The following is a 27,776-nucleotide window of genomic DNA, read 5'->3' as shown; positions in this document are numbered from 1 at the left end:
ATTGAAGTCAGACTGTAGAGGCCTTGAACATCAAGGGAAAGAATTCGGGTTTCATTCAGCGGGCAGTGGAGAGCTCAAGAAGTTTTCTGAGCTGGGAGGTGTGGCTATCAAAGCTGTACTTTGGAGGGGTTTGTTTAGTGGGGGTCAGCAGGGGCTGGAGGAGGTGAGAGATCAGAGGCGGGGAGGATGGACCAGATCAGATCAGAGGGCTTTTACTCTGGTCCAGCTGAGGCAGCAGGAAGAACAAAGAAGGGATGAGCATGGGAAACACTGCAAAAGTAGAGCAAACAATACTGAAGGTTGAAGGTGGGGAGCAAAAGAGACAGGAGATTCAATGATGACTCAAACAGAACCTGGGTGAGTGAGGAAACAGAAAGAAGAGGAAAATCTGAGTTGAAAAGGAAAGATGAGGAAATCAGTTTGAGGCCATAACCTCATGGAGCCGGCTAGCAGGCAGTTAGAAATATGGGACTGGGGAGTTAGTTCAGAATTAATAGATTACAGATTTCATTGGTAATATATAGATAATTACAGAAAGATATAGATTTAATAGAAAATACATCATCAATAGCATTATCTACATTAGAGGAAAAGTTGAGGCTATTTAAATAGACTTACCACATACAACACAGATTATGTTAGACTTCTAACTTAGATAAATAATTGAATATTTGTTTATTTCAAAAAAAAATATCCGTAGTGTTTATAACCTGTACCATTGTACCACTGTAAAATGCAACACCAGATCAAGACAAAATGCCTGAGTGCATACAAGTAGCTGGGATGGGAACTTGTGTAGAAACTAATAAAACCACTAATAAAATGCATTTCACATTTTACAAATTCATCCCTTGGAATAAATTCTCATCACTGAAATTTGGAAGTTAAAAGACTTAGCAAACTATCCAAATTATTTGTATCTGTCCAAACTAAATTCTCTTTCATTCTGAAATCATCACTGTTTCCTGTATAGCCACCCAGAATATGTATTAATCACCATTAGGAATAATATATCTCATAAGAGCACTAATTCCAACCTTGATCTCATACAAACGTTGATAAATTTGTTATGTTGCATGCTATTGACACCATCTATGACTTCCTATCCTGTTCTACCTTAAACTATAACACCTTTATATTGAGATAATTAGTATTATTCACCAAAATACACATCTTCTACGCCTTACCCATTTTTGGTTTCTCTGGAGAGCTGACTTCCAGACGATGGTCTTCAGATGAAAGGCTCACACTGATGTCATACAGTGGATCATCCAAGAAAGAGGGCCTTTTCAGTCTCCCAATGCCAATAGTCTTCGACATAAAATAGTCCTTTGTGTCACTAATAACCTTGTCCTTGGGAAATTGGAGGCATCTCAAATTCTCTGCTTCGATGACAAGTGCTTGAGACATGCAATGCCCAGTCAAGGCTTTGGTGAGATAGTAACCTGTACATGTTTCACATTCTGCATTCTCAGACATATTTGCATCTTGTACCTCTGTGCTTGTGACTTTTGTTTCTGACCCATTTAGTAGCTCAGAGAGGACAGATCTGGAAAGATGGGGGGACTGGGCTGTTGAATCCTCTATGTCTTCCTTTCCTCTTTCTGAAGAAAGTCTAATCATGGATTTTTGTCTGAGTGTGCATTCATTCAGAAGACACTTTAACCGTTCCTCAGAGAGAGGTGATGTTGAATCTAACTGATGAAACAAACCAAATGTTTTCATAGTTAGGTGATTGAGTAAACACATTTATTTTTGATAGTTTCCAGTAATACAGTATAAGTGTAAGTGCCAAGAAATCCCTTATACAAAACACTCAAATAGCAAAATCATTCATTTTAAAGTATCCACAATTTCAGGAGAAACGTACAGCATCCCCAGAGAACAGCTTTAGAATCCATCATGCCTACTAAAATCCTGGGAAAATCCCTGAAAACTGATGGAAATAAGTTACCACACCAAATTAACCACTAACACTCTCTCTACATGTGGAAGTAAGTTGAAATGGAGATATTAGAAAAGCACTTTCAATTTTATAAGTCTTAGGACATCAAGTAGGGAAGTAAGCAACCAGCCCATCGATAACCAGCTAGGAATCCTGCCATAATCTCCATTAGGTGTTTCTCTGCTTTCTACTACTCCTCAGTGTGAACCCCATCACCACCCCATTTCTTAAAAATCTGGGGGGAAAATCTCGGGCAAACAGGTCAAACTACACCTGCCCCTAGGGATTTACCACTCCTATGTCTGTCCACAACTTTGAGTGGACAATATGACTGAAGACAGAAAAGGAAGGGTGAAGGGGTGATGCATCCTGAGATGTGTAGTTGTTTCAAAACTAGATCTAGACAGAGGCCAGGGGCATTCCAATAGCAGTGCATTCTGGGAGGAGGATTTGATCACAGACATTGCATCTCTGCCTGTACAGGCTATCAGGGCTGAGCATTTCAACTAAGATCTTAAGGATTCAGAAACACTGTTTTCTTCCAGTGATGTTCTTAGGAAATTAAAAAAAAAAAAAACAAAGGAAAGTATAGAGCTTTGTTTCACAAGAATTCAACTGAATAGCATGCCCCTTGAATCGCATCAATCTCAAAAGGAATAGGATTAAAATATACTGAAAAACACTGAAAATAAGTTCTCCTTCTCTAAAGAGTCAGCACCATTCCTGATTTATATAGTGGATTATTTAGGAAAACATGTATCCTCCTTTACAGGAGAATGCATTATCTGAGAATAAGAAGTCCGCATAAGAAGACCTAATCATGAATCGCAATGGCCTTAATTTCTACTTCAGTAAACTAAAACAATGCTATTGCCCTACTTAGGATCCAGGAGAATTAACCAAATATTCTACATGTATAAAATATCAAGGAGGGAAAGTATTATTGGATAGTTAATTCCCTATTATCGTGTAATGCTCCTAAGGCAGCTAACAAAAAACAGTATGTAAAACAAGCTTTTAAAACATATTTTGTGTCTTAAAATTACATTTAACTTCATATATTAAAAACTAGTTTTCATGGTGACAAGTACACAAGAAATTATCTGAGAATATATTCTTAATAATTATCTGGGATTCAAAATTTAGATAACTCACCCTAAGATTAATATACATGTCAGAAAATAGGAGTTGGATTATATATTAGCAAATGCTTCTTTTAATTACCAGACACTTTAGGCATCCAGATGTGGTACTTTATCCATTATTAGGAGAATTTCCTTCACCCCACTATGAAAATCTAGTCAACCAGAAAATAAAGGCAGTCCTTGAATGGTAGGAGATATTTAAAATACACTTTAAAAATCTGCTTATTTAAAATTGTTACTTGCTTACTTTTAAACTTTTTTTAAGGTTTATTCATTTTTGAGAGAGAGACAGAGCACGAGCAGCAGAGGGGCAGAGAGAGAGGGAGACACAGAATCAAGCAGGCTCCAGGCTCTAAGCTGTTAGCACAGAGCCCAACATGGGGCTCAAACTCATGAACCACGAGATCAAGACCTGAGCCAAAGTTGGACCCTTAACTGACTAAGCCATCCAGGTGCCCTACATAAAATTGCTTATAATGGGTAGACAATTCCCTGAGATTTAGAAAGGGCCCATTGTCACCTTCACAAATCATCCTCACCAAAGGCTTATCATATGAAATTTCCAGACAGTAGGGGAAGAAAAAAAAAAACACTCCATACTAGAGGAGGATGAAGGATTATGCAAGAAGGTCTGGGGTCAGGGATGGGGGGTGGAGGGGAGAAAGAGGAGGTAGAAGACAGATAAATTATCTGATATATTTGACCACTTCCACAAATAATATTGATAAAATAGATGCTTGGTAGTTCTGATGATGTATTTGGCAAGATACACAGAAAATTAAGTAAAAGGAACAACAAAGCAATTATGGACAGACTCTGGGGAAAACAAAAAGCTCTATGAAAAGAAAGGAGAGTTAGTCTCAGATAGCTAAAATAGAAAATTAAGCAAAAGAAAATAAGATAATTTAGGACAAATAAAAAGTTGAACAAGAAAGGATACCATAGGATTCTACTTGCTTTTGCTGTAAATAATATTTGCATGGCCATCATAATATAAATAGTGATGATAGAGGTAACCAAAAATTGTGATGTGACTATTTGTGGGAAATAAGAGGAGAGAGAAGGAATTTTAAGAGTTAAAGTTAAATCCTTAGCTACCATTACAGGAAGTCAACATACAACTGATATAGTAATACATAATACAATACTATTGTATTATTGATATAAAATTTTATATTATTGTAAATTGACATAAAAGTGATCAACTAAGATAGCAAGTTAGTAAAAAACAACATAGAGGTAAGCAGTAGGGGAAAATATCTAAAAGAATTAAGAGTGCTTGACTCTGGAGAACAAAAGGGGTAGGGAAGGCTGGGGCAGGGAGCTACCATTTTTGCTTACAAATTTTAACACAACTTGTTATTTTCTTACTATAACAAAAACTAAAATTAAAATGAAACAAAAATAGAAATAATTTAAATCTATTCAATTTTTTTTAATAAAAATTAATTCAAAAATCAAAATCTGAAATATTACAATGAAATCTCCAACTGATTACATCTTTGGGCATCAGAAGCAAATCACGTTTCACAGAGCCTGAAATTTATAATCTTGCAGCAGGGAAGGGGTACTTCTTTAAGAAAAGGAATACAAAACTGCAAATAGAAAATAGGTACTAGAGGAGTTTCTGTTTCTTAGAATGTGAGAAAGGTCACAACAAATGACTGGAGCCTTGGAAAGCCAAGTCCATCTCTTACATTACCTCTTTAGGTCATTTGCCAGAAACGTTTATACAGAAATGTTTCCTGATTGCAACCTAGCTTCCTCTCCCCACTCAAGGCTCATACAAGTGAGGGGCCCTGAAGCTTAAGCTTCATTGGCTTCATAATAAGTCTGCTCCAAGATAAATCATAACACATCTGAGTCTGTGTGTACACAGAAATAAGCTCAACTACAATCACACTGATCCTCTGGGGGAAGCAGCCTGATGGGAAAGAAAACACCAGAGACTAGAACTTGGGCGTTGGTCCAAGCTTTGCCACCTTGTAAAAGTCACCCAAGGGGCCCACCTCCTTCAGTGGCGAAAGGAGGAATTGAAGAAGATGGTCTCTAAATTAACACAGAGCTCTAAAATTGATATTTATGAGTAACTACTCTAATAATAAAAATAAATATAAGAATAAGTTTTCTGTTGACATTAGCGTATCACCTTGATAGAATTCATGAAAGCAAAACAGTAACAAAAAGAGAACTTTTATTTCCTTAATTTCTTCACAATACCAATCCTGAACTCAAAAAGTAAGCAAAAATTCCCTGGTCTCAAGACCTTACAAGTAAGTAAAAGTGAACCAACTACACGAAACCTTCAAATTAAGTTAATTTAATTACAGTGTTTTCTGGGTGGCAACACAGATCAGAACCTTCAACAGGAGTCATCTTTCTCACCTTTTGATTCCCTGCAGAGACTTGCCCACAGTGTAAGCTCAGGAGCTCACTGTTGTGGGAATCAAGTGAATTAAGGTTGCTGAGTGTTTTGAAGCAGCTACATACTACATTAATGTAAGTTATTACAAATGCTGGACTGGACCCTATCACAAACATCCCTAATGACCCTTGATAGTTAAAGGACCATAACCCACCCCCATCATTAGGATTACTTTGAAACTCCCGAGCTTAACGAGCTCCATAACTGAGCGACTCCCAGCAAGCACAGTCAAGTAACCATCTGTTTAAGTATTCACCTCAAAGTATTCGTCTTTCACGCCAGTTCTAATTTTCCAGTATTTCATAAACAAGTTATTATTCATTCTATTCCCGTCTCTCACAAAATTCATCCTAGTGCATCTCAGTCTTCATTTTTCCAGACCAGAACCCAATCTATTTATCCTCCTTATGTGAAAGCCCCTCTGTTCCCATCTTCGTTTTAGTAGCCCTTTCGTGTACCTTCTTTCTTGTTTTAGCCAAAAGACACACATTCCACAGTCAAAGAGGAAATACACTGGATTTTCTCAACAGAACAAGAATATAGAATACTTGTGGTGCTAGTTCTCGTGCATCTTGCTGATCTTGTTGACATACCTGGTGATGTCTTACAGAACAGTAATCACTAGCATTTATTAAACACCTACTCTGGGCCAGACACTGCTCTATGCGTATGATGTGCATCAATTCCTTTAATCTTCACAACAACCCGATGAGGTGGGTACTACTGTTATTTCTGTTTTATAGATGAAGAAAGTGAGGCACCAAGAAATTAAGTAATCTGTGCCTGGTCATACAGCTGCTAAGTGGTAGACCCAGGCCGTATATCGATGTAGTCTGGGTCCATAGCTCACGTGCCTAACTACTAGGCTCCATAGCCTCTCACTGTAAGTGAGTTTTCCCTCTATCATTCCCTAAGTATCTTTTTCCCAACTGGCAGTCATTTTTCTGTCCATTCCCTCAGGTATGAAATCTCTTCCTGTAGAGGATTTTACCGAACTTTGAATTGTATCACCCAGACTACCTTAGTGTCTTATGCAAACTTAAGAGTGCCCTCTCTTTCAGCTCATCTCAGGAGGAAAAAAAAAAGGGGGATAACCCCAACTCTACTCCCAGGGTGCCCACTATTTACACTTCTTCATCCAGATAAATACCAATTTGGTGTAGGAGCTAAGTCTGATGAGGAGCACAACTTGTAATTGCTGGAGATAGATCACGGCCTCAATTACCCCACCCTCATCCCTGCCTCTTCCCTTATGCTATATATCTGGAGTTTCCCCAGCCATAAAAATCCCTAGTTATTTGGCCACTGAATTTGTTGACAAGGCAATCAAGAATTTGTCTCTGGTGCAGATAATCAGAAATCCCACTACTGTAAATGAGCAGAGGCTATCTCGTCCTTTGATGTAAGCTTATGTGTAATGTTGGGCTTTCTGTGGGTTTTTTTTTCCACAAATGGTGAGTTCCTAAGGACACACCCTATAAAGTCAATGTGGTTATCACAAGTGAGAAAACAGTTAAAAGCCAGAATGTCCTAAATGATTAACAACAAGAATATGGATGTAAAAAATAGCTTCCAATGACATCAAGCTCTACTTCAAAATAAGCAAGTAGAAAACATTCCACCCTTTCCTTAATTGTCAAAAGTTTACAACTTTCCCTTGCAGCCACTGGCTGGCAACACATAAGTAGTAGTTTATTTTAGTAAGGTTTTTTAGCCAGAAGGAACATCAATCCTTATCTAAAAAAAGAAAAGAAAAGAGAAGACAAGGGAAGGGAAGGGAAGGGAAGGGAAGGGAAGGGAAGGGAAGGGAAGGGAAGGGAAGGGAAGGGAAGGGAGAAGAAAAAATCAAGCAATGATCTAATCCTTCAACTTTCTCTTGTCTGGAAAACTCTCTGAGGCAGTAGAGATCATTTGGTCTTGGATCTAAGAAATCATCTCATGGATACCAACAAGTAGGAAATGAAGGACAGAGAGACCTTTTGGGGTCGGGAGCTGGGAAGCCACAGGAACCTAGGTCATGTGCTTCATCTTTCTCTCACTGAGTCCCTGTCTCGGGGAGTCCCTTAACTCCCTGCTTGTCTGATGCATCCTCCTCTCTGCAAACAAGCTTTCTCTGCTTATTAATGCTTTCTGCTGTCTCACAACCTCAGCTTGCCTATGTAGCATGAATTGACTCTGGTTCTATTCAACATAACCTTAAGAGTCTAGCACCCACCAATGACTGACAATGATCTTTATGCCCATTGGCTCAAATTTTCAAGCAAGATGGCCTGGCTGGTCATTGACTCAATGGAGAACTGATGATATCAGCTTCAAGGGTCCATCACTAGTCCATTCACCTGTGGTGAGGGTCCCATGGTATGAACATGGTCACCCAAGTCCATGTTTTTGGCAGTGCTGTGGGTAAGGGGGATTTCTCAGAGAAGAAGATGTGAACAGAGCAGGAATCCCCAAAATAAATCTACCATATGTAGAGCATCAGAAAGAAACTTGACACTCAATGAAGTTGTATGGCCAACTTCATTGATTAGAAATCATGGTGTTTTCAAACTTCACCAGTCTCATTCAATCTGAGTACGCACTGGATAGTTCATTGAGAAATAAAAGTAGAATTACTCATTGGGAAATATTCACTTGTGGATAGAATGGTAAGTTGGACTTCCAGTTAGAATACAGAGCAACCCTACTATCAAGCGCTACCCATATGCTCCCAATCAGCCCATACAGACTCAAAAAGTTCATATCACTTGCTGTGCCTCTTTGAGATGGAGCAAATCTAAAAGTCATGGGCGTAAAATGATTGGTGTTCCTTTTAATGTCTGCATCAATAGTGCTACATTTTCACAGAAGGAAGGCACTTATTCGTCCTTGTCTTCCTAGCTCCTTCCCTCCCTATTCCATTCTTCCACCTTCCCCTCTTTCACTGAGGCTACCCCAATCACGCAAAGGCCAGTCTGGTAGACACAGCACTCTTAGGAGGCCACACCAGGGACCAAGGGTGGTGGGAGCCAGGTAAGCTCTGGCATACTTCTACCCAGAATAGTCACAGGTTGTCTGGCCAGAGGAGAATCTGAACTCTAGTCAAAAGGGAAGCAAAGGTCATTGCCAAAGAAACTATGTAAAACATTAGGAATGAGGGTTGAGGCAAGGCTGTAAACAGGAAAGTGAGTCAGCCCCCAGGTCAGAAGCCGGGAGGATCCATGGCTAGAATAACACAGAGTGTGAAATAGGTCAAGGCAAGCAGCTCTGAGATGAGTTTGTGAATGATGTGGTGGTATTGGAAGGCTGCTTGTATGTGGGGCCTGGCATATCAAAGTAACCATGCAGAACAGGACACCGCCCTTGCTCAGGCCACTGATCTTCCCTGAACAGCTGGGCCAGGCAGGGCCTGGAAGGTTTTGCCCGAGGGGTTTGCCTCGTGAAAGGCTGCCATGCCCCCTGAACATTCTGTAATGGTTCTTCAACAGCCCAGCAGCCAGAGCAGGTCTCCCTGGCATCAGGAATGCAGACTTCCTGTTGTGTCACTTCGAAGATGGGAGGGGTGGGATGGCAGCGTGGTCCCAGCGTGTGAGGTCACGGTGAGCATGGATGGGAAGAGCTAGAAGCTGGAAGCGGAATCCTCAGTTCCGGCAACTTGAAAAGGGGCCAGGAACTCCGCATTAGTGGGTGACATAGTCAGAAGGGTGCAGTTGTGTTCAAAGGAAAGTTAGACCAATTTCACTACTTTGGTTTCTAAAAGGATGACCTGAAAAGGGGCTCTAAGTCTTCTATTTGGTGGGAATTTTTCATTCGAGGGTTGCCAGAAGCGGCTGTTTTCTAGCAGTAGAGACAGCAAGTCTGCTCAGATCAGATTCCCCTTATTCAGAGCAAGTTGTTGGAATGCCCCTTTTGTCACATATCTACAACTTCCTGTTCAGAAACAAGGCTCGGGTTCCAGCGTTGCAGCTAGAGGCAAGGAGCCTGGCACCCCTGCTCCTCATACTCCCAGCAAAACGAAGCTTGGCTGGCGGGTTGCTGAAAATGAAGAGACCAAGTTTGTAGACAGAGCACTTTTTTTCTGGTGAGCTGGACCACCTACCCACCCCCCATTCTCCAAGGAAATATATCCAGTACGTCACTTTTAGAGCAACTAATTCCCCCTACTATGCAAGATTGCTGGTTTATTGGATAATAACGATTATGAAAATCATTTTCATGGGGCATCTGGGTGGCTCAGTCTGCTGAGCATCAGACTTGACTTCGGCTCGGGTCGTGATCTTACCACCGTGAGATTGAGCACCACCTTGGGCTCTGCACTGACAGAATGGAACCTGCATGGGTATTTCTCTCCACTCTCTCTGCCCTTCCCCCCCCCCACTCACACACACATGTTCTCTCTCTCTCTCTCTCTCTCTCTCTCTCAAAATAAATAAACTTAAAAAAAAAAAAAGAAAATCATTTGGATTTGCATGGTCTTCCCTATTTTCAGTTTGAAAGCCTATTTTTACTATGTTAGAGAGACAGACTGGGTCAAGGGAGGCCATGATGGGGTCAGAAGTCAAAGAGGCCATTAGCTAGTTAAATGCTTTAACCTGGGCCAGAGTCCAGATCAAGGCTCACCCATTGTAGGAGGCCACGTGAAAGATGAGTCAAATTAGATTAATTCAGTATAATGAAAACCTAAAGAACCTCTGTATGCCCACAGGGCTCCCCCTCTAGAAATACAAGCACTTCTCTTGACATCAACTTCCCAAATGAAGAAAGGGTAACCCTAGAACTCTATCTCTGGTATCTTCAACATGCATTTTCTGGGTGAGCTGTGGTCACTACAGGAGCTCACTTAAGGCCAGGTCAAGGGAGTACATCCAACAGGTGTCAGGAAAAATAAATGATCACCCAGTCCAGAAGGGCGTGGAGGAGGACATCTACAAGAGCTGAAACAAGGTGGCGATATGGCATGGCCTACCGGCCTTACACAGCTTTATCGATGGATTGAGTAAGATCTCCGGACTCTGACCATAAGTACTTCTTTCCAGAGACATGGGCCCTCAGTATGTGATCAGTGCCACATTCATCAGCTGCTCCAGGGACAGCTCTTCCTCTTGCTGTGAGAAGTATCTCACTAATGTAGCATTATCTGGGCCCTCCCTCCAATCAGAGAGAACCCTCATCTGGACCCCACCCCCATAAGAGATACCCCTTGGAGACATGCGCAGCCCTAGGAACTGGAAAGGGAGACTGAATATTTCCTTGGATGGACAAGAAGCTTCCTAGCAGCACAAGCAAGCCCAGAAACCAACCTGCACTGACATCAAAGTGCTCCGTGTGACCGGATTCAGTTTAACCATCATCCAGAGCTACATGCTTTCCTGACGCCGAACGGACCTAACACAGCTTGTGCTCCCCCAAGAGCTGCAGATCCGGGTATCACTACTGATGTCAACGCCACGGCTCCTCGCGTCACCGGTGAGCACGTCACATCCCTCTGGCCTGCCATCCACGACTTCTCTATTGCTGCTGAGGTGTGAGTTGCTAGCAAGGTGTGGTACGGTCAGCTGGCCACTCCTGAGCTTATGCAAATTGGATGTCCAGGTCGGCCCTTGGGGCAGACTTTGACCAAGAGGAGAGAGGATCCACTGACTAAAACCCTGTCCCCTCCTCCCTGGGGAAGGATGACCATGAAATGTAGTCACTATCATGGATTCTCTCTGAAGATAAGATCAGAGAGCATAAGATCAGACAAGCAGCTACACTTGCCAGGAAACAGCGGCCTGACCAATACTACATCTTGTACATTCCATCCTCCCTCCTTCTTTGTCTCGCTCCTTTTCCCCACTTCTTCTCTAGGGTTGCTTTCGCAAGTTATGTGGGAGCATATCAGCTTTTGCCTCTGACTGTGCTGTTCCAGACTGAGACAGCCACAATATGCAAGAGCTCCCAAGTCCCGGCAGGTCTCTGGACATGACGGGTTGAGCTGTACAGGGTGAGCCCGGGAGCACAGGGCCAAGAGCTCCACCTCAGTCTCTGCAAATTGGTCAAAGCCTCGCAGGGCAGTGCTAGCCTGGTGCAGGGACCGCAGAGCTAGGGCCAGCACTGCCAAGGCCATAGGAAGAAAAGTGATGCCTCCTCGAGGCTCATGGCTTCACAGCTGGTTCCTACTGGCACTGCTGGACGAGAGCAGGAGGCCAAGAGGCCGCGTCAAAGGAGAAAAATCCTTTGGAGTCCTGGGAGGACTTCTGCCCAGGGCAGTCGGAGGTAGCATGGCTGGAGGGAGACTCTGACGTGGAGCTAAGGAGAGAAGGCCAAGGTCAATACCTTAGGTTTGAGCATCAAGATAAACAGAAGAGAAATGACAAACACCAGGTATAAAAGACGTGATGGTATGGTGTTCGGTAATAAGGCACATTTGCTACAAAAACAAGGCGGGCCTGCCTTCATTCCATGTGGGCAGAGTCCAAGACTAGGCCTGGGGTCTGAGGGAGTTAGGCAGGAGCAGACCCTACCATGTCAGTGTCCAGTGAAGGGCTAGGGCAGTGTGCAAATAGGTGACGTTCCCCTATAGCTTAGATGTGCCTCAGCGCCCTTTCTCCACGTTGCTTTCCCGTGGCCATTTGTGTTCCAGTTGACAAGTTATGTGTCCCTTAGGCTGCATGCCATCTTTTTGAAAAGATAGAAACCCCCAGATGGAGAGGAGGTACCCTGAACAACAGCGTGGAGCAGGAGACGGAGGGTGACGTTTCCAGGTTAAAATCCCAGGAGTCTCACTCCTCAGCTGTTCTGCACTGGACACATTACCTGGCCTCTCAAAGCCTCATATATATAATACATAATATATTATTTATATACTACATATTTATTTTATATATTATGTATATTATATTATGTTTAATATAATTATATATTATAATATATATATTATTTATTTTTGAGAGCAAGAGAGACAGAGCACGAGCAGGGGAGAGGCAGAGAGACAGGGAGACACAGAATCCAAAACAGGCTCCAGGCTCTGAGCTGTCAGCACAGCCTGACACGGGGCTCGAACTCACAGACCGTGAGATCATGACCTGAGCGAGCCAAAGTTGGAGGCTTAACCGACTGAGCCACCCCAGTGTCCCTCAAAACCTCAAATTTCTAAATGGTAAAATATAAACTCTAACGACTAGCTGACTCCCGACTAGCGGTGAGGAATCCTCACAACTAACGGTTTGCAACGAGCATGAGATACTGTGTGTGAAGCCAGCACCCTGCCTGATGCAGAGTAAACAGAGTTCCAGGGAAAGCCACCACATAGATAGTAGCTCTAGGCTTCAATTTGAGGAGCCAACTGCAGTAAGTGGCTAAGTGAGACCTCTAGGAAGTCAGAGACTGAAGTCTGCACGTTGCACTTGCGAATTCCAAGTTCCGTTGGCCCCTACCTTTGACGGTGTCTCTGGGAAATCAGGAATGGGGCTTCGCAAATCATCTAACAACAGTTTGCAGTGCGTCAATTGTCATGCGTACTCCGGGGATTAGTGTGGGGACTACAGCGGCCATTAGATGCTGAGAGAGGGCACCCAAGAAGGAAAGATCGGAGTATGAATCTCAGTCATCCCGGCAGGAAGTTTTACACTGCAGGGCAGACCCTATTAAGTCTCAGTACCAGAGAGTAATATAGTGACCATAAAGGACCCAGAAAGGGGCTGGTTTCCAGGTACTTTTATCTTTGCTTGAAATAATCAATGTCAGGGCTCATGATGAGTCGTGAAGAACAGGGATATAGGGAAAGCGGGTTTGTCCCTTGCTTCCTGTGCAACACACACACAGAGGCACACACAGGACAACCCCCTCCCTTTCACCAACCCCCTCTTTTTCCTGCCCCCTTCCCTAAGTTACCCTAAGATCTCATGCTGCCCCCTCAGCCCTCTCCACCTGGGCACATCCCCCTCAAAAAGCATCCTCGATTCCAAACCTTTTCAAATGTCCTATTGCCCTCACATCAAAACCTACCTATCCCGTGATGCGTTCCCTCATTACTCTCCCTAAGACTGAGCAATCCAGGTCATTGTGTGACCTTCCTAAGGGACAAGCTCGAATTTTACAGGAGCCTCTTCAAATCAGAATGACTTCATCAAAGGAGTGATACTAAGAATGGGAACGTGGGTCTGTAGGAGGCTGGTAGAAAGTTACGTGGGAGACACCATTTTTAGCACCCTCGAATCAGGTCACAAAGTTAGGCCTGGGTGAGTTCTATAAATGATTGGTCCTGTCAAATCTCATCAGATCTGCTTTTCCTCTTGGGTATGAACCTAGCGCCGGAGAGTTAACTCCACGTTTAACTTGCTAATCAAGGAGAGCTTTTTCTGGTCACCAACAGGCGACCTGTAGCTTTTCCCAGGATTGAGCAAGTGCTCTTGAAGCTTTACCCTGTCTAGACATGTATCCGAAACATCTAATTACAGCTGTACATTCTGTAGAGCACACAAAGCCCCACGTTATTACATAAACATGAAGCGCTCTCTTAATATTGCCGCTCAGTGAACTGTCCTTTTACATTTGCCAATCTGGAAGTGAAGCCATGCTACCACTGAGAATAAGGATAATTTACTGTGAACAATAACTTCCAAGTTTTGCTGTGACCCAAACTGTGGGAGTTAAATTCTCTACAAATCAAACAAAAAAGCCATTCGGCAAGCCATTTGGATCCGAATTCAGAAAGATCTAAATAGCTTGATGTATATTCTCTCTTAAATGGTGCACTTAATTTTCCCTTCCACAGAGCCAGAGGCTCGACGGCAGAGATGACGCTTTCCACCTGGTCCGCTGGTTGTCGGCCCCCGTGTTAGGCAGGGGTCCGGACCGGCTTGGTCATTAGTCAGCTGCACTGGGCTTGGGCCATGGAGTGGACAGGGTTTACAGTCCTGGACGATCCACCATATGCCAGGAATGCTGATACACATTATCCCATTTCATTTTCCCAGTTCCCCAACGGGAGGAACTGGGAAAGCATTCTCTACATCAAACAGACAAGGAAGATAAGGCTCAGAGAAATTCAATGTCTTGGTCCAAGGCCCACCAGAACTAATAAAAAAATGAAGCCAGATTATAAAGCTAAGACTTTTCCTACTCCTGTCTTCACACAGATGCTCAGAAGAGCTTCCATTTTCTGGGGGGGGGGGGGGGAAGGGGAGCACTCTGGCAGAAGCATGGGTCCATGACATGCCCTTTCACTCTATTTCACCTCTGAAAATGTGATACAGCAGAGCAGCCTAATAGCCAGAATTGCCTCCGCAAAAGTAATTCATAAACGCAAGGCCGAAGTGTGAACAAGAGGCCCTCTCCAGTGAGTCACAGCTGCCCTCTGCACTCCCAAACCTGGACTGCCAGGATACATCAGCACAGCACCCTCTGTGTCTGCCTTCCCTGATGGATGCAAATTTCTCAAGGCTGGAATCAGGTCCTCCTCATCTCTGTGTCCCCCGGCCTGTCATGTAAGATGGACACACAAGGCAAAGGTTTGTTGGCTACATGAAAACTTCCCGGGGTGTCCCGCCACCTTCTGCAGGGGCGACATGCTCCTATAAACCAAACTCCGTGGCCTTCCTCTGTGCCCCTAATAGCCAGCGGTCCTAGAATGTGGGCCAGTCCCTCTTCTCTCCCATGAATCCTGCTCCTGCCGGGCCCCGCTCTCCCCACACAGCCTTAGAAGGAGATGGTTTAACCAACTGATGAGCCTCCACTTATGATTTGGGCAGACCAGATAATGATACTTTAATTCCTGAAGAGTTTCTTAACATTTCAGATCCCAACAAGGAGAGACAGACAAATTGGTCAAAGGGAGGAGATACTTCTGGTACCCTCCATCTCTCCCTCCACAGGCAACAACTCACCAGACTTGTGTGCAAAGATGATGCTAACAAGGATTCTCCCCACCCCCAACACCCCCACCAACCTTGTGCCCCTGACCAAGGAAAAATGCTTCAGATTCATAAAAATTCCAAGTGCAATCAAAAGCCTGTATTGGGGGACTTTTGCTGTGATAGTCACTAGAAGTCTGACATAGAGGTTTTATTTGGTCTGCCGTGGAAGTAGAACAAATACTTATCGGTCTTTTTGGTTAGGTTTAATTATGGAAAACTACTCACGCGCTTATAGAAGAGGGCTTCACAAGGATGCAGAAAACCATTTCTTTCCATAAGTGTCCATACGGAAAGAGCCTTCTCAAAAGGTTCTTCATCAGTAAATAAATACTTCAAATAAACAAGCCAAAGTAGGGCCCTACCTTTTATGGGACATAAATCATAATCATGTCACATTAACAGTCTCTCTTTCGATTTCCAGGGATGAGCTAGGAAGGGCTCTGGTCTCTGCACCAGGTGAGGTGCTGAGTCACTCATTTTGAATGGAATGTGGATCGTATCAAGACTGACAAGTACGATCAATGTTCAGAGCAGTGGTGTTGTTGGAAGCATTGCCTAATTAAATATGCTAAAATATTTTGGCTCAAGAAATAGAAAAGAAAGCAATAAGAACTTTAAACCTTTGTGCTTTCTGATTTCATAATATAGAAAATACTGTCTCTGGAAGTGAGACAAAATAACGACCAGTCTGTATTTTCTTCTAATCAAATTTCAAATTAATGTTTTAACTTCAGGTATGCAGGGTACAAACACAATTTCCCCTAAATCACTTACCACTTAATAGCAATTAATTTAAGTATGACAGGCTGAAAAATACAAAATGCATAAAAACAAAAACACAGAGAGAAATGGATTCAGAGAAGTGCTTCACTGGCTGGATGTAAATTCCCAAACTATAATTACTATTTTAAAAATTTTTTTAATGTTTATTTATTTTTGAGACAGAGAGAGACAGAGCTTGAGCAGGGGAGGGACAGAGAGACAGAGAGGGAGACACAGGATCTGAAGCAGGCTCCAGGCTCCGAGCTGTCAGCACAGAGCCTGACGCGGGGCTCGAACTCGTGAACCACGAAATCATGACCTGAGTTGAAGTCGGCCGCTTAACTGACTGAGCCACCCAGGTGCCCCTAATCACTATTGTTTAATGTCCAAAATCTTCCCCACATAGACTATCCTTGTAAAATGCCTAAACAATTGATTAAACTTAATCAATCTAGGTTTTTATTATTAGTAAAATGTATTGTTTAGATGAATTCACTAGTTAACTAAGCCAGTTAACTTTTTCATAACTTGTTAAAATTAATTGTGCACTTATAAATTACCCTGAATCTATCATTCCATAGCATAATTACTGTGTTATAACTAACTTACCATATTAAAACTAACAACATGTGACAGGGATGCCAGTGGAGATGAAAATCTAAATGTTTTTAATAACTCTAATAAATATATGAAATGGAAGATTCATTGGAGGTTTTAATATTGTTTCAAAACTGAAACCATAGCATGTTTTCGATCTAATTTATTTCAACATACATTTCATATTTAAGTGCTAGATATTAAAATGTCACATCAGCTGAAACTCTCAAGTTTGTTACTACCTACGCCCTCTCCAGCCACCACTCCATTTCTACCATTTTCTTTCCAATAAAACTTCTTAAAATGGTCTTACCGTCATCAGATCCCTCTCTCTCTATCTTCTGTTAAGCCCACTCCAAACAGGACCTAGTCACTAAGCCACACTGAAACTGCTCTTGTCCAGGGAACCAATGTCCTCCCCAGGTCTGAAACAGCAGTCAGTTCCCAGTCCCCATCTCTCAAGACCCCAAGCAGCATATGACATAGCTGATGACTCTCTCCTGATTTTCTTCCTTCTTCACTAGCTGCTCCTCCTCAATCTCATCAGCCAATTTTTTCTCATTTTCCCAACCTTGTGGATGGATGCCCCAAAGTTCAGTCCTTGGATGGGTTCTCTTTTCTACTTATTCACACTACTGTGGCGATCTCATGCATCTATACAGGGCTGACTCCCAAATCTATAGCTCTCGCTTGGACCGCTCCACTAACTTTAAACCGATCAATACCCCACTTCCTATTTAACATGTCCACTTAGATATGAAATACACATCTGAAATTTAACATGTCCAAAACCAAATCCCCGATCTTACCCTTAACCTTGCTCCTCCCAAAGTCTTCATTACAGTTAATAGCAGCTCCAGCTTTCCGGTTGCTTGGGTGAGAAACGTGGAGCCATCCCTGGCTCCTTTCTTTCTCTCTCATGCCATACCTATATATCTGTATACTATATCTGCACATCTTTTTTGTTCTACCTCCAAATATATCCAGAATCTAATTCATTCCCACTTCTTCCGTGCTACCACCCTTACTCATTATCATTTTTCACCAGATGGCTACATAGCCTCCAAGCTACTCTTTCTGCTTCCCTTTGTTGCCCTACTGAGTTTTCTCAACCCAGGATGATCATATTAAAAATGTAAGTTAAGGGGCGCCTGGGTGGCTCAGTCGGTTAAGCGTCCGACTTCGGCTCAGGTCATGATCCCGCGGTCCGTGGGTTCGAGCCCCGCGTCGGGCTCTGTGCTGACAGCTCAGAGCCTGAAGCCTGTTTCAGATTCTGTGTCTCCCTCTTTCTCTGACCCTCCTCTGTTCATGCTCTTTCTCTGTCTCAAAAATAAATAAATGTTAAAAAAAAAATTTTTTTAAATGTAAGTTAAATCACTGGCTGCTTTCCTGTTGAGAATCTTCCAATGGTCCCCAGCTCTTTCAAAGTAAAAGTCAAACTTCTTGGGGGTTTGGCTCCCCTAACCATCTCTCAGTCCTTATTGCCTGCGTCCCTCACCATTCACTCCCTCCCACCAAGCTCACTGCCTTGAGGTCCCTTGAATCTGATGGGCATGCTCCTGTCTTAGGCCCTTTGCCCTTGCTTTTCATCCTCCTGAAACGCTTTTACTCAGACATCTTTATGACTCGTTCCCTCATCTCTTTCAAGCATTGGTTCAAACGTCATCTCACCGAGCCCTTCCCTGACCTCCCTACGTAAAAGTACAACAGTGTCCACCTGTTCTTGCACCTCATATAAGGCTTCCTTGCTTTATTTCTCTCCATACGTAGCACTTGCCCCTTTCCACACACTCCCCAATTCACTGGTTTGTTGCCTAACTCCTCCCACTAGAAGGCAAGCCCCATGGGGCAGAGATTTTGACTAATCATGTCACTACTCTCTCCCCAGAGCCCAGGAAAGCATTTGACCTAGTAGGAACTTAACAAAGACTTGGTTAATGGATGAAATCATTTTTCTTGGAGGGTTACGTGCTGCATGTGTATGTGCATCTTTTTTTTTATTCTCTGGTAAAATTTTATCTCTCACCTGATGAGTAAGATTTGTACTATTTAGAATCCTTGCTCAAATAATTTCTTAAATCATTTTTTCTTGCCTTTAGTATCATATAGTAGTGTCACAAACCAATATGCTTCTTTTGACAGTTTAGTGTTTTAAAATTCTTCTTTAATGCCTTTACGAGGAATATGTATATTTCTCTAATCACCCAGAACAAGCTTTCTCTCTATGGTCTTACCCTCATCCATTTCATACCTTTTATATACCCTTCCTGGTCCCTGAAGGAATTTCACTTGGCAACACCTGCATAAAACATATTATAGATTTCATAAACAGCCCCACGTCCAAATGCAGCCTTCTACTTTTTTTTAATGTTTGTTTATTTTTCAGATAGAGAGTGCCAGTGGGGGAGAGGCAGAGAGAGGAGGACAGAGGACCCAAAGCAGCTCTGCACTGACAGCAGCAGGCCCAATGCAGGGCTCGAACTCATGAACCACAAGATCATGACCTCAGCTGAAGTCGGACGCTCAACCAACAGCTACCCAGGTACCGCCCCCCAACGCCCCGCAGCCTTCTACTTGAATTTATCCAGCAATTCCATTTTTTGCCCAAGACGCATAACTTTCTTACTACGTTTCCCTTTATTCATTTTCATCACCACATTAGCATCTGACCCTTCAGGACTATTTCTTACAACAAAATAAAACATCTACAATATGGTGAGCATCACTGTGTCAGGACGAAGGACCGAGAATGGAGCTTCACTGTTGCATGGATGCTGAGAGACCATCTAGATTGTTTGTTTCCTTCCTGCTAGCACACAGGTATCTTATACCAGGACATCAGTAGTATCTGCTCTATCCTACTCTCCAGGTCCTATTAGCATGTCACAATATATTGGACTAGAACAGTGCCCTGGGTGATGGCCAACAAACTTGTAGACAAAATGGTGACATTGAGCCACTGCCTAAGGCAAAGCTGTGAATATATTCTGCTGCTCCTACCAGATAAAAACAAACTGTTTTCTCTGCTTATTAGCCTGGAGGAAAAAAGCATGTGTCAGATTTAAAAAATTATAGCAAATATTGAGTCATATCTTGAGTTGCTCCAGTAAAGAGATCGTATCCTGAACAGAGCAAGCGTCTACTAATCTCTGTAAGGTCTTACTATTTCTTTTTCCCCAGTTACTCTAATAAATCTGCTCAGGTCTGTTTTGCAGGACTCTGTCTGGCAAGTTCTTGACCCTGCTTACATTTTTTTTTTTAATGTTTATTTATTTTTGAGAGAGAGAGAGAGACAGAGCATGAACAGGGGAGGGGCAGAGAGAGAGGGAGACACAGAATCGGAAACAGGCTCCAGGCTCTGAGCTGTCAGCACAGAGCCCGACGTGGGGCTCGAACTCACGGACCGTGAGATCATGACCTGAGCCGAAGTTGGACGCTTAACTGACCAAGCCACCCAGGCACCCCTGACCCTGCTTACATTTAAAGGATGTTGGACTTGGGGCACCTGGGCGACTCAGTTGGTTAAGTGTCGGACTCTTTTTTTAATGAAATTTTTAATGTTTATTTATTTTTGAGAAAGAGAGAGACAGATTGTGAGCAGGGGAGGGGCAGAGAGAAGTAGAAACACAGAATCTGAAGCAGGCTCCAGGCTCTGAGCTGTCAGCACAGAGCCCGGCACAGGGCTCAAATTCACAAGCCATGAGATCATGCCCTGAGCAGAAGTCAGAAGTGTCTAACTCTTGATTTCAGCTCAGGTTATGATCTCATGGTTTGTGGGTTCAAGCCTTGCATCAGGTTCTGTGCTGACAACATGGAGCCTACTTAGGGTTCTCTCTCTCTTCCTCTCTCTCTGCCCACCCCCTGCTCATGTGTGCACACGCTCTCTTTCTCTCTCTCTCTCTCTCTTTCTCTCTCTCTCTCTCTCTCAAAATAAATAAATAAACTTAAAAAAATTTCTTTGGGGTGCCTGGGTGGCTCAGTCAGTTGAGCATCTGACTTCAGCTCAGGTCATGATCTTGCCGTTACTGAGGTCAAGCCCTGCATCGGGCTCTGTGCAGACAGCTCCAAGCCTGGAGCCTGCTTCAGATTCTGGGTCTCCCTCTCTCTCGCTGCCCCTCCTCTCTCTCTCTCTCTCTCTCTCTCTCTCTCTCTCTCTCTCTCTCTCTCAAAAATAAATAAGCATTAAAAAAATTTTTTTTTAATTTTTTTTAACGTTTATTTATTTTTGAGACAGAGAGAGACAGAGCATGAACGGGGGAGGAGCAGAGAGAGAGGGAGACACAGAATGGGAACCAGGCTCCAGCCTCTGGGCCATCAGCCCAGAGCCCGACGCGGGGCTCAAACTCACAGACCGTGAGATCGTGACCTGAGCTGAAGTCGGACGCTTAACCGACTGAGCCACCCAGGCGCCCCCCAAAATTTTTTTAATTAAAGAAAAAAATAAAGGATGTTGGGCTTATGAATTAATCTCTTTCTGGGAATTAGGTGAGGGGCTATGATTTCCTGTTATAATAGCTAAACTCAAGCCTGTTTGCCAGAAGATCCAGAGTTTGGGGTTGTAAAGATCAAGTCGCATAACTAAGTGCCTATCTATTTCAATCACAGGGATCTCATTATCAATGGCCATTTCTAAAGACCCCCTGCTGGTCATTCCAATGAAAACGCCTGTCCTTCTGCCTGTCATGGTGGCCAAGCTGCCTACCTTGTCTTGTGATGGTGAGGTGCTCCTACTGAGGGTCCGTCATCCCAGGACCCTAATATCCCTAGTACCATCAGAGACTCCCACTCCAACTTGAGCATCTTCCATTAGCAACCCTGGCCTACAGAGACGGCCACTCACTTTTCCCAAGGATGTCCCTAGGCCCCTCATCACTGTATCTCTCAAGTCCTTACTGAAGAGAGTTTCATTAAGATCCTCTCAAGGGATATAGTTAAAATATGGGGTTCAATACCCATGATACATCCCCTCCAACAATCTCATCTCCCTGAGTATTTGAATTCCTTGCTTCTGCAGTCTGTAAAGGAATTTCTAGCATCTCAGTGGGATTCAAGTCCAAGTTGTGGTCAACCAATCGAGGAAACAAGCAGAATCAGTGCCACCCATTCATGCCAGTACACTAAATCCACGACCTCTGGCTGAGTGCTCCCAAAGCAGTAAATTCAGCCCATCTAAAATTCTATTCTTTCTCGGACATAGAATCTTCAAAATCCATTCTCAGATATGTTTCCCAGATTTTTTCAATATTAAGCCTCTTCCTAGCTCTGACTTTGTCATTGGCATTTTGAGGTAGGCTGGGATCCAAGTTCATGGGGCGTAAGGGGCATAAGGAAAACTGACTTTGTCATGCAACTCCTTGCCGTGACAGAAAATTCAATCAAGGCAGGAATACCCTCATCGGAGAGGGCAGAGATGCTGCATCAGCTGGCAAGGGTAGGCTTCACGACCCTGGGGATCCAGGGTGCCCTAAGTTTACCCTACCATGCCCCTGTTCTAGTTCTCAGGGTCCTACTTTTTCTCTCTAAATGCCCAAACTTCAACATAAAGGATCTGGCTGTGAATTCAACTGACACTCCAATTTGGGCAAGCCACATTTGGCTTTTGACCTTTTCAACCCTGAATGACAAAAGATATGAGATACTTTTTAGTGCAGTCACAGCAAAGTCCCTAGTTTGTAATCCATGCTTAGAGAAAACAATTTACGAATCTGAGGTCATATTCTTTCTTTAAGCTGCTCAACACCGTTAGATGCAGCTACCACATCAGCCCAGCCCTTCAAATCCTCAGCCCTCCACAATGTATGGAAGCTCCCACCTGGTTCCCAAAAGCCTCTTGTCTTCAATGAGTACTTCTTTCTAGAGGTTCACAGCAAATATGCTGATTTGCCACTTTATGTTATGGCGTGCAAGAGTCTCATCCCTTGTGTGGCTGCACTTCTCACTACCTTCAGCTCCAACTAAGCCAAACAAACAGTCCCAGCCCCACTCCCCTCATTCCTCTGTGGTTCCATTTCCTGCAGCCATTCCGGTGTCAAATTTCATACCAATCAGCTTTCTTGGTTGCAAATAATAGAAATAACAAAACTGAGACCGGCTGCTTCAAGCAGAAATCAAATTAACTGAAACAATGTTAGCTATTCTCACATAATCACTGAGAAGGCTAGAGAAGGGCTCTGGAAAACAATCAGGAACAATAGGAGGCTACCAACCACAACCAAATTCACCAGGCATGGTTCCAGGCTGTGACCTCCTCCAGACCACTCAGCTAGCTGAGTTAACTAACGGACCAACATCACACCACCAGAGACAGGATGTCACTTCTGGAATTGCTGCCACCACTGCCTCAGGAAACGGACATTTCTATCACCACTGCTGACACTGAGTGGATTCTCCATGCTCCCTGGCCCATCCCTTAGTTCAGAGTGGGTATGCATGATAGGCTGGGTGTAGCCTACGTCCTGTGGCAAAGGCTGCTGGGAAACTGAATCGTGGGGCTTCCCAGATTCTATGATGAGAGGCAAGACCTGAATCCTGCTCAGATTCGCAAAGTGGGGAATTTCCCAAACAAGGAGAAAGGAATCATATGCCAGCCAAACAGATTTTTTAAAAAACACATATAAGTATCCCCTACAAGTATCTTCTTTGTATTATGAGCAAACATCACTACAACAAAAGAAGGTAGATTTTTATGTGACCCAAAGTTGGAAATTTTCCATGCTAAGGGGAAAACAGTGTTGCAAAAGTTTCATTTACCTGTGGGTGTTTGGCATCTATGAAAAAGAAAAATGTCTCATGGTGAAGAAAAAGAAAGCTGGTAGAAAAAAAAAAAATCAAAGTTCCCTTGAGCTTAACTATGCAAATTAGAAGATCTGGAAATAATGCTCTTGACCCCTCATTCTTTTGTCAGGTCTCACTAAGGCTGATTCATGAAAAGTATTTAAAAAATCTACTAATATTTTCTCAAGGATGTTTTAAAATTTCACAAGGAGCTACAGGAAAATATTTGCTATCAATTTGTTATGGATATGAACATCAAGGAAGAGAAAATTCTGATAATAATTTGGTTCTCCACTTCCCTTTAAACGTGTTTAAAGCACACTATAGCAGAGCACATTAAAGCAATTTGCCCTCCAAGAAGTACAATTAAGAGTAGAAATAACACAGCAAAAACGGACAACCAGAAATCTTACTGGAGAAGCAGAGGAGGAAATAGGTGACTGAGCAAATGAATTGCTGAGCACTTGGGTGATTATACATTGGCATTGGAGCAGGGCATTTTTTTCTCCATATTAAGAAAACAAAAGATATGGAAGGTACAGAAATACACAGGGAGCTCTCATCTTGAGCAGGAATGTATTTCCCCCCTCCTGTTATAATCGCCTGAGCACTACATAAGTACTTTAATTTATCTGCTTGGTAGCATTTAAATAATTACATTCATTTCACTATGTGTGTTTTGGTTATAGACATCCGGAAGACAAAACATTTGATAAAAATGTGGTTAGATGGACCACAAGGAGAAGTGAAAGAAAAGAGGAAAAAGGAGGTAGCAAGAAGGAGACAAAGAGGGAAGTGAAATCACCATACTCTTTTAGTATTTCCTCTGTGGATGTACGTTTGTGTGTGTGTGCGTGTGCATAAGCGTGTGTGTGGTTTTGACTAACAAATTTACTCCATTTCAATTGAAACCTTAAACTTCATAACTCTGTTATTTTTTTCTTATTTCTAAGTATAAAAGCCAATACCAGTTATTCACAACAGCCAGGACAGGGAAATAACCTAAATGTCTATAGATAAAGGAAAGGATAAAGAAAATGTGGTATCCAATGGGCTATTATTCGGCTACAAAAAGAAGGAAATCGTGCCATTTGCAACAACATGGATGGACCTTGAGGCATTATGCTAAGTGAAATAAGCCAGACAGAAAAGACAAATACTGGATGACCTCACTTATATATGAAGTCTAAAAATGCCAAACTCATTGCTGGAGGAGGTAATCAAAAGGACGTGGCCACCAGCTGACCCTGGAGCTGGACCCAGGCAATCAGTGTCTCCTCACCCCCTTCCCACCATCTTTATTCTCAGAATATACACTTTTCCCACTATTCCCACAGTGGGAGCTGTTTCGAGGACATAGCCTTGAGAGACGAAGGTGTTGTTGAGACCATCTGGACAGTAACATGTGACTGAACCTAGTTAAGGCTTCTGTACAAACTTTAAGATTCTGTGAGATGGGCACAGACATCTTGTGGGTGACCAGAACAAGCTTTATAGACAAGCTCTCTTGCTTATTAAAACTGGCACCTACTGGGGCGCCTGGGTGGCTCAGTTAGTTAAGCATCCAACTTTGGCTCAGGTCATGATCTCACAGTTCGTGAGTTCGAGCCCCACATCAGGCTCTGTGCTGACAGCTCGGAGCCTGGACCCTGCTTCAGATTCTGTGTCTCCCTCTCTCTCTGCCCCTCTCCCACTCATGCTCTCTCTCTCTCTCTGTCTCTCAAAAATAAATAAGCATTAAAAAAATTTTTTAACTGGCACCTACCAAACTACAGTGGACTGCCTCTTTCTTTGGTTTCTCCTTGCTGTCTTTGTATGGGGGCTGGTTTCAGAGTATACCCAGGAAGCTCCCAAGGTTGCAAACCAACATTCACATAAACGGTATGATGGTGGTTGTCATGGACTGGGGGGTTCAGACGGGGGTGAGGAGATGTTGTTCAAGGGATACAAACTTCCAGTTATAAGATACATAAGTGCTAGGGATCCAATGTACAGCCTTGTGACTATAGTTAACAGCACTGTATTATATACTTGAAAGTTGCCGAGACAAGATCCAATTACGTGAGGTGATGGAGATGTCAACTACTTACTGTGACAATCGTTGCACAATGTACACATATATCGAGTTGTTACACTGTACAACCTTAAGCATACACAATATTGAATGCCAATCGTATCTCAATAAAGCTGAGGGGGAAGAGCGAATGCCAGGTTAAGACCCAAAGCTATATATTCAGAAATGTGTAGGGGTGCACCTTTAGGTTTTAAATGTAGTCTATGAAGTCAGAGGGATATTGTGACACAATACTGGAGAGGAAAAAAAAAGAAAGGAAAGGGGGGAAGAAAAGGGCAAATGCCTTCAAAATATGAGGTTAAAAATTTACCAAATCCTCTTGGTTCCCAAGTGACACCAAAACCCAAAGTGTACCACTTTACTTTCTTCTGAAGTCAAAACTCTAGTGGTTGTTGCCAAAGCTCCAAGGCCTGCGGGGGTCCAGAGGGGTTCAAGAGGAATGATTCTCAGCACTGGAGGCAATGAAGCGGAGAAAGTGTTTACCTCATGCCTCGGACAACAATTTTTTTTTTTTTATGTGTTTCAACATAGCTGTCCTAAGTCTGCCAGTGAGTGACAAGAAACCTAGGAAACTAACAAGCTTGGTCCATAATGAAACAAACAGTTTCATTTAAAGGCAGTAAAAGCAGTAGCAATAAAAATGAATTCAAAGTTGCTATACAAAACTCTACAATTATAAATGCGTTCAAAAAGGCTGGAGTTGGGAACGAGACAAAAAGGATTTTCATATCAGAACTTTGCAATGCAGTGAATAATATGCTAGGGTTTCTCATGGGGTCCTATGATTTTCTGATGTGTTTTTCTTCCTACCAATTCCACTGGCTCTCAAAGTAGCCAGCAGAGGGCGAGCACCTTTCCTGTTTTGAAAACACAAATGCAAACAGGGACACATTGTAAAGGGCGGTATATGCAATAGCATACTCTAGATATTGGCGACTATATCACAGGGACACAGAGGTATGATTTTTTAATGTAAATCCCCAATAATTTATGAAGGGGAAAAAAAAGTCAAGAGCAACTTAATTTAGTCATAAAATGGTAGTTCCAAACCCTTCTCAAAATTAAAACAATGAAGTGTATTTTATTCTCACTGCAGCCATTTGGGCAATGGTCAAGTGAGTCTTTTCAAGCTTCATAATCCCAGCACCTAGTAGGGTGCCAGCACAGAGGAGATGCTCAAAAAATACATGTTGGTTAAATAAATGAATATTCAACACGTAGAACAATAATTCAATGAATATTTAAGTGTTGACCTCATGTACATACATTACTTATACTAAAATATACTAAGTCCCCACACAATGTCGATTAAGAAATAAGCAGAGGTGGGAAAGGTGAGAAAATAAAACACAGAGGCAAAAAGAGAGAGAGACAGGGAGAGAGAGAAACATCATTTGCCTTTGGAAAATCCTAATAATTATGCCTCATAACATAACATAAAGGCTCATCTGGCTATGCAATTATTTTCAGGACCTGTGGTAATGATGTAGAAAGAGAGAAACCTTAGAGCTGGAAGGAGACATAGGAGCCATCTAGTTCAACCTCATTGATTCACAGACGGGGAATTTCCCAGAGGGTTTGAGCACCTTGCCCTAGTGTCCTGGCAGCAGAGTTTAAACTGGAACCTGTGTTCGGCACAGTCCCAAAGCCTTGCACAGTCTTGTTAGCTTGCATCAACCACCCTTTTAACCATTCATAAGGAACTCAAGACTTTTCAAACCACTTCTTGGTTTGGACCGCCTCTAATTCCATTCTAACAGCAATGTGACACATTCATTCTCTACAAAACTCATGGTTTGACCGAGCCCCACGGTGATATCAGAACTCACACAGGATAGACAGAAATAGCTCGATAACAAATATTTAGATTTCCAGTCTCTCATTTCCCACTCATGAGTTAGACCATTTTTTCCCTCTCTGGCATACTTTTTACCCTACAGTCAGGTAAAATTTAATAGGTAAACTCGTTAAACTGTCTAAATGATAATACCAGGCCCCCTTAAATCCAGCTGGTTAGTGGCAGGAACCAAATGCTTGGAAGAAGGGCAGGTGATCAATTTCCACAACGGATGCTCACAGGAGTCTTTAAAAAGTGGTAGAAAGGAAAGCTACATGAGAGGAAATAAAGTTGGCAGAGCTCATTCATAAAACATCCTCCTCCAAAATTCCTCTTTCCAGT

General features: G+C 42.8%; 1 protein-coding gene across 1 annotated transcript in view; it reads right to left on the bottom strand.

Annotated features, from left to right (window-relative positions):
• FSIP1 (fibrous sheath interacting protein 1) overlaps positions 1–27,776 on the bottom strand; it is a 193,043-nt gene that overhangs the window by 8,018 nt on the left and 157,249 nt on the right. The window contains exon 11 of the mRNA XM_047074517.1: positions 1,188–1,698. Within this exon, the coding sequence (XP_046930473.1) occupies positions 1,188–1,698 (511 nt within the window). The remainder of the gene's footprint in view (positions 1–1,187; positions 1,699–27,776) is intronic.

This window comes from Lynx rufus, unplaced genomic scaffold (genome assembly GCF_022079265.1).
Source record: "Lynx rufus isolate CCGP_SWC_20201006 ecotype Redwood Valley unplaced genomic scaffold, mLynRuf1.p SCAF_13, whole genome shotgun sequence".
NCBI classification, from domain to species: domain Eukaryota; kingdom Metazoa; phylum Chordata; class Mammalia; order Carnivora; family Felidae; genus Lynx; species Lynx rufus.
The sequence above is the reverse complement of the archived record's forward strand: the minus strand, read 5'-3'. Positions and strand labels throughout refer to the sequence as shown.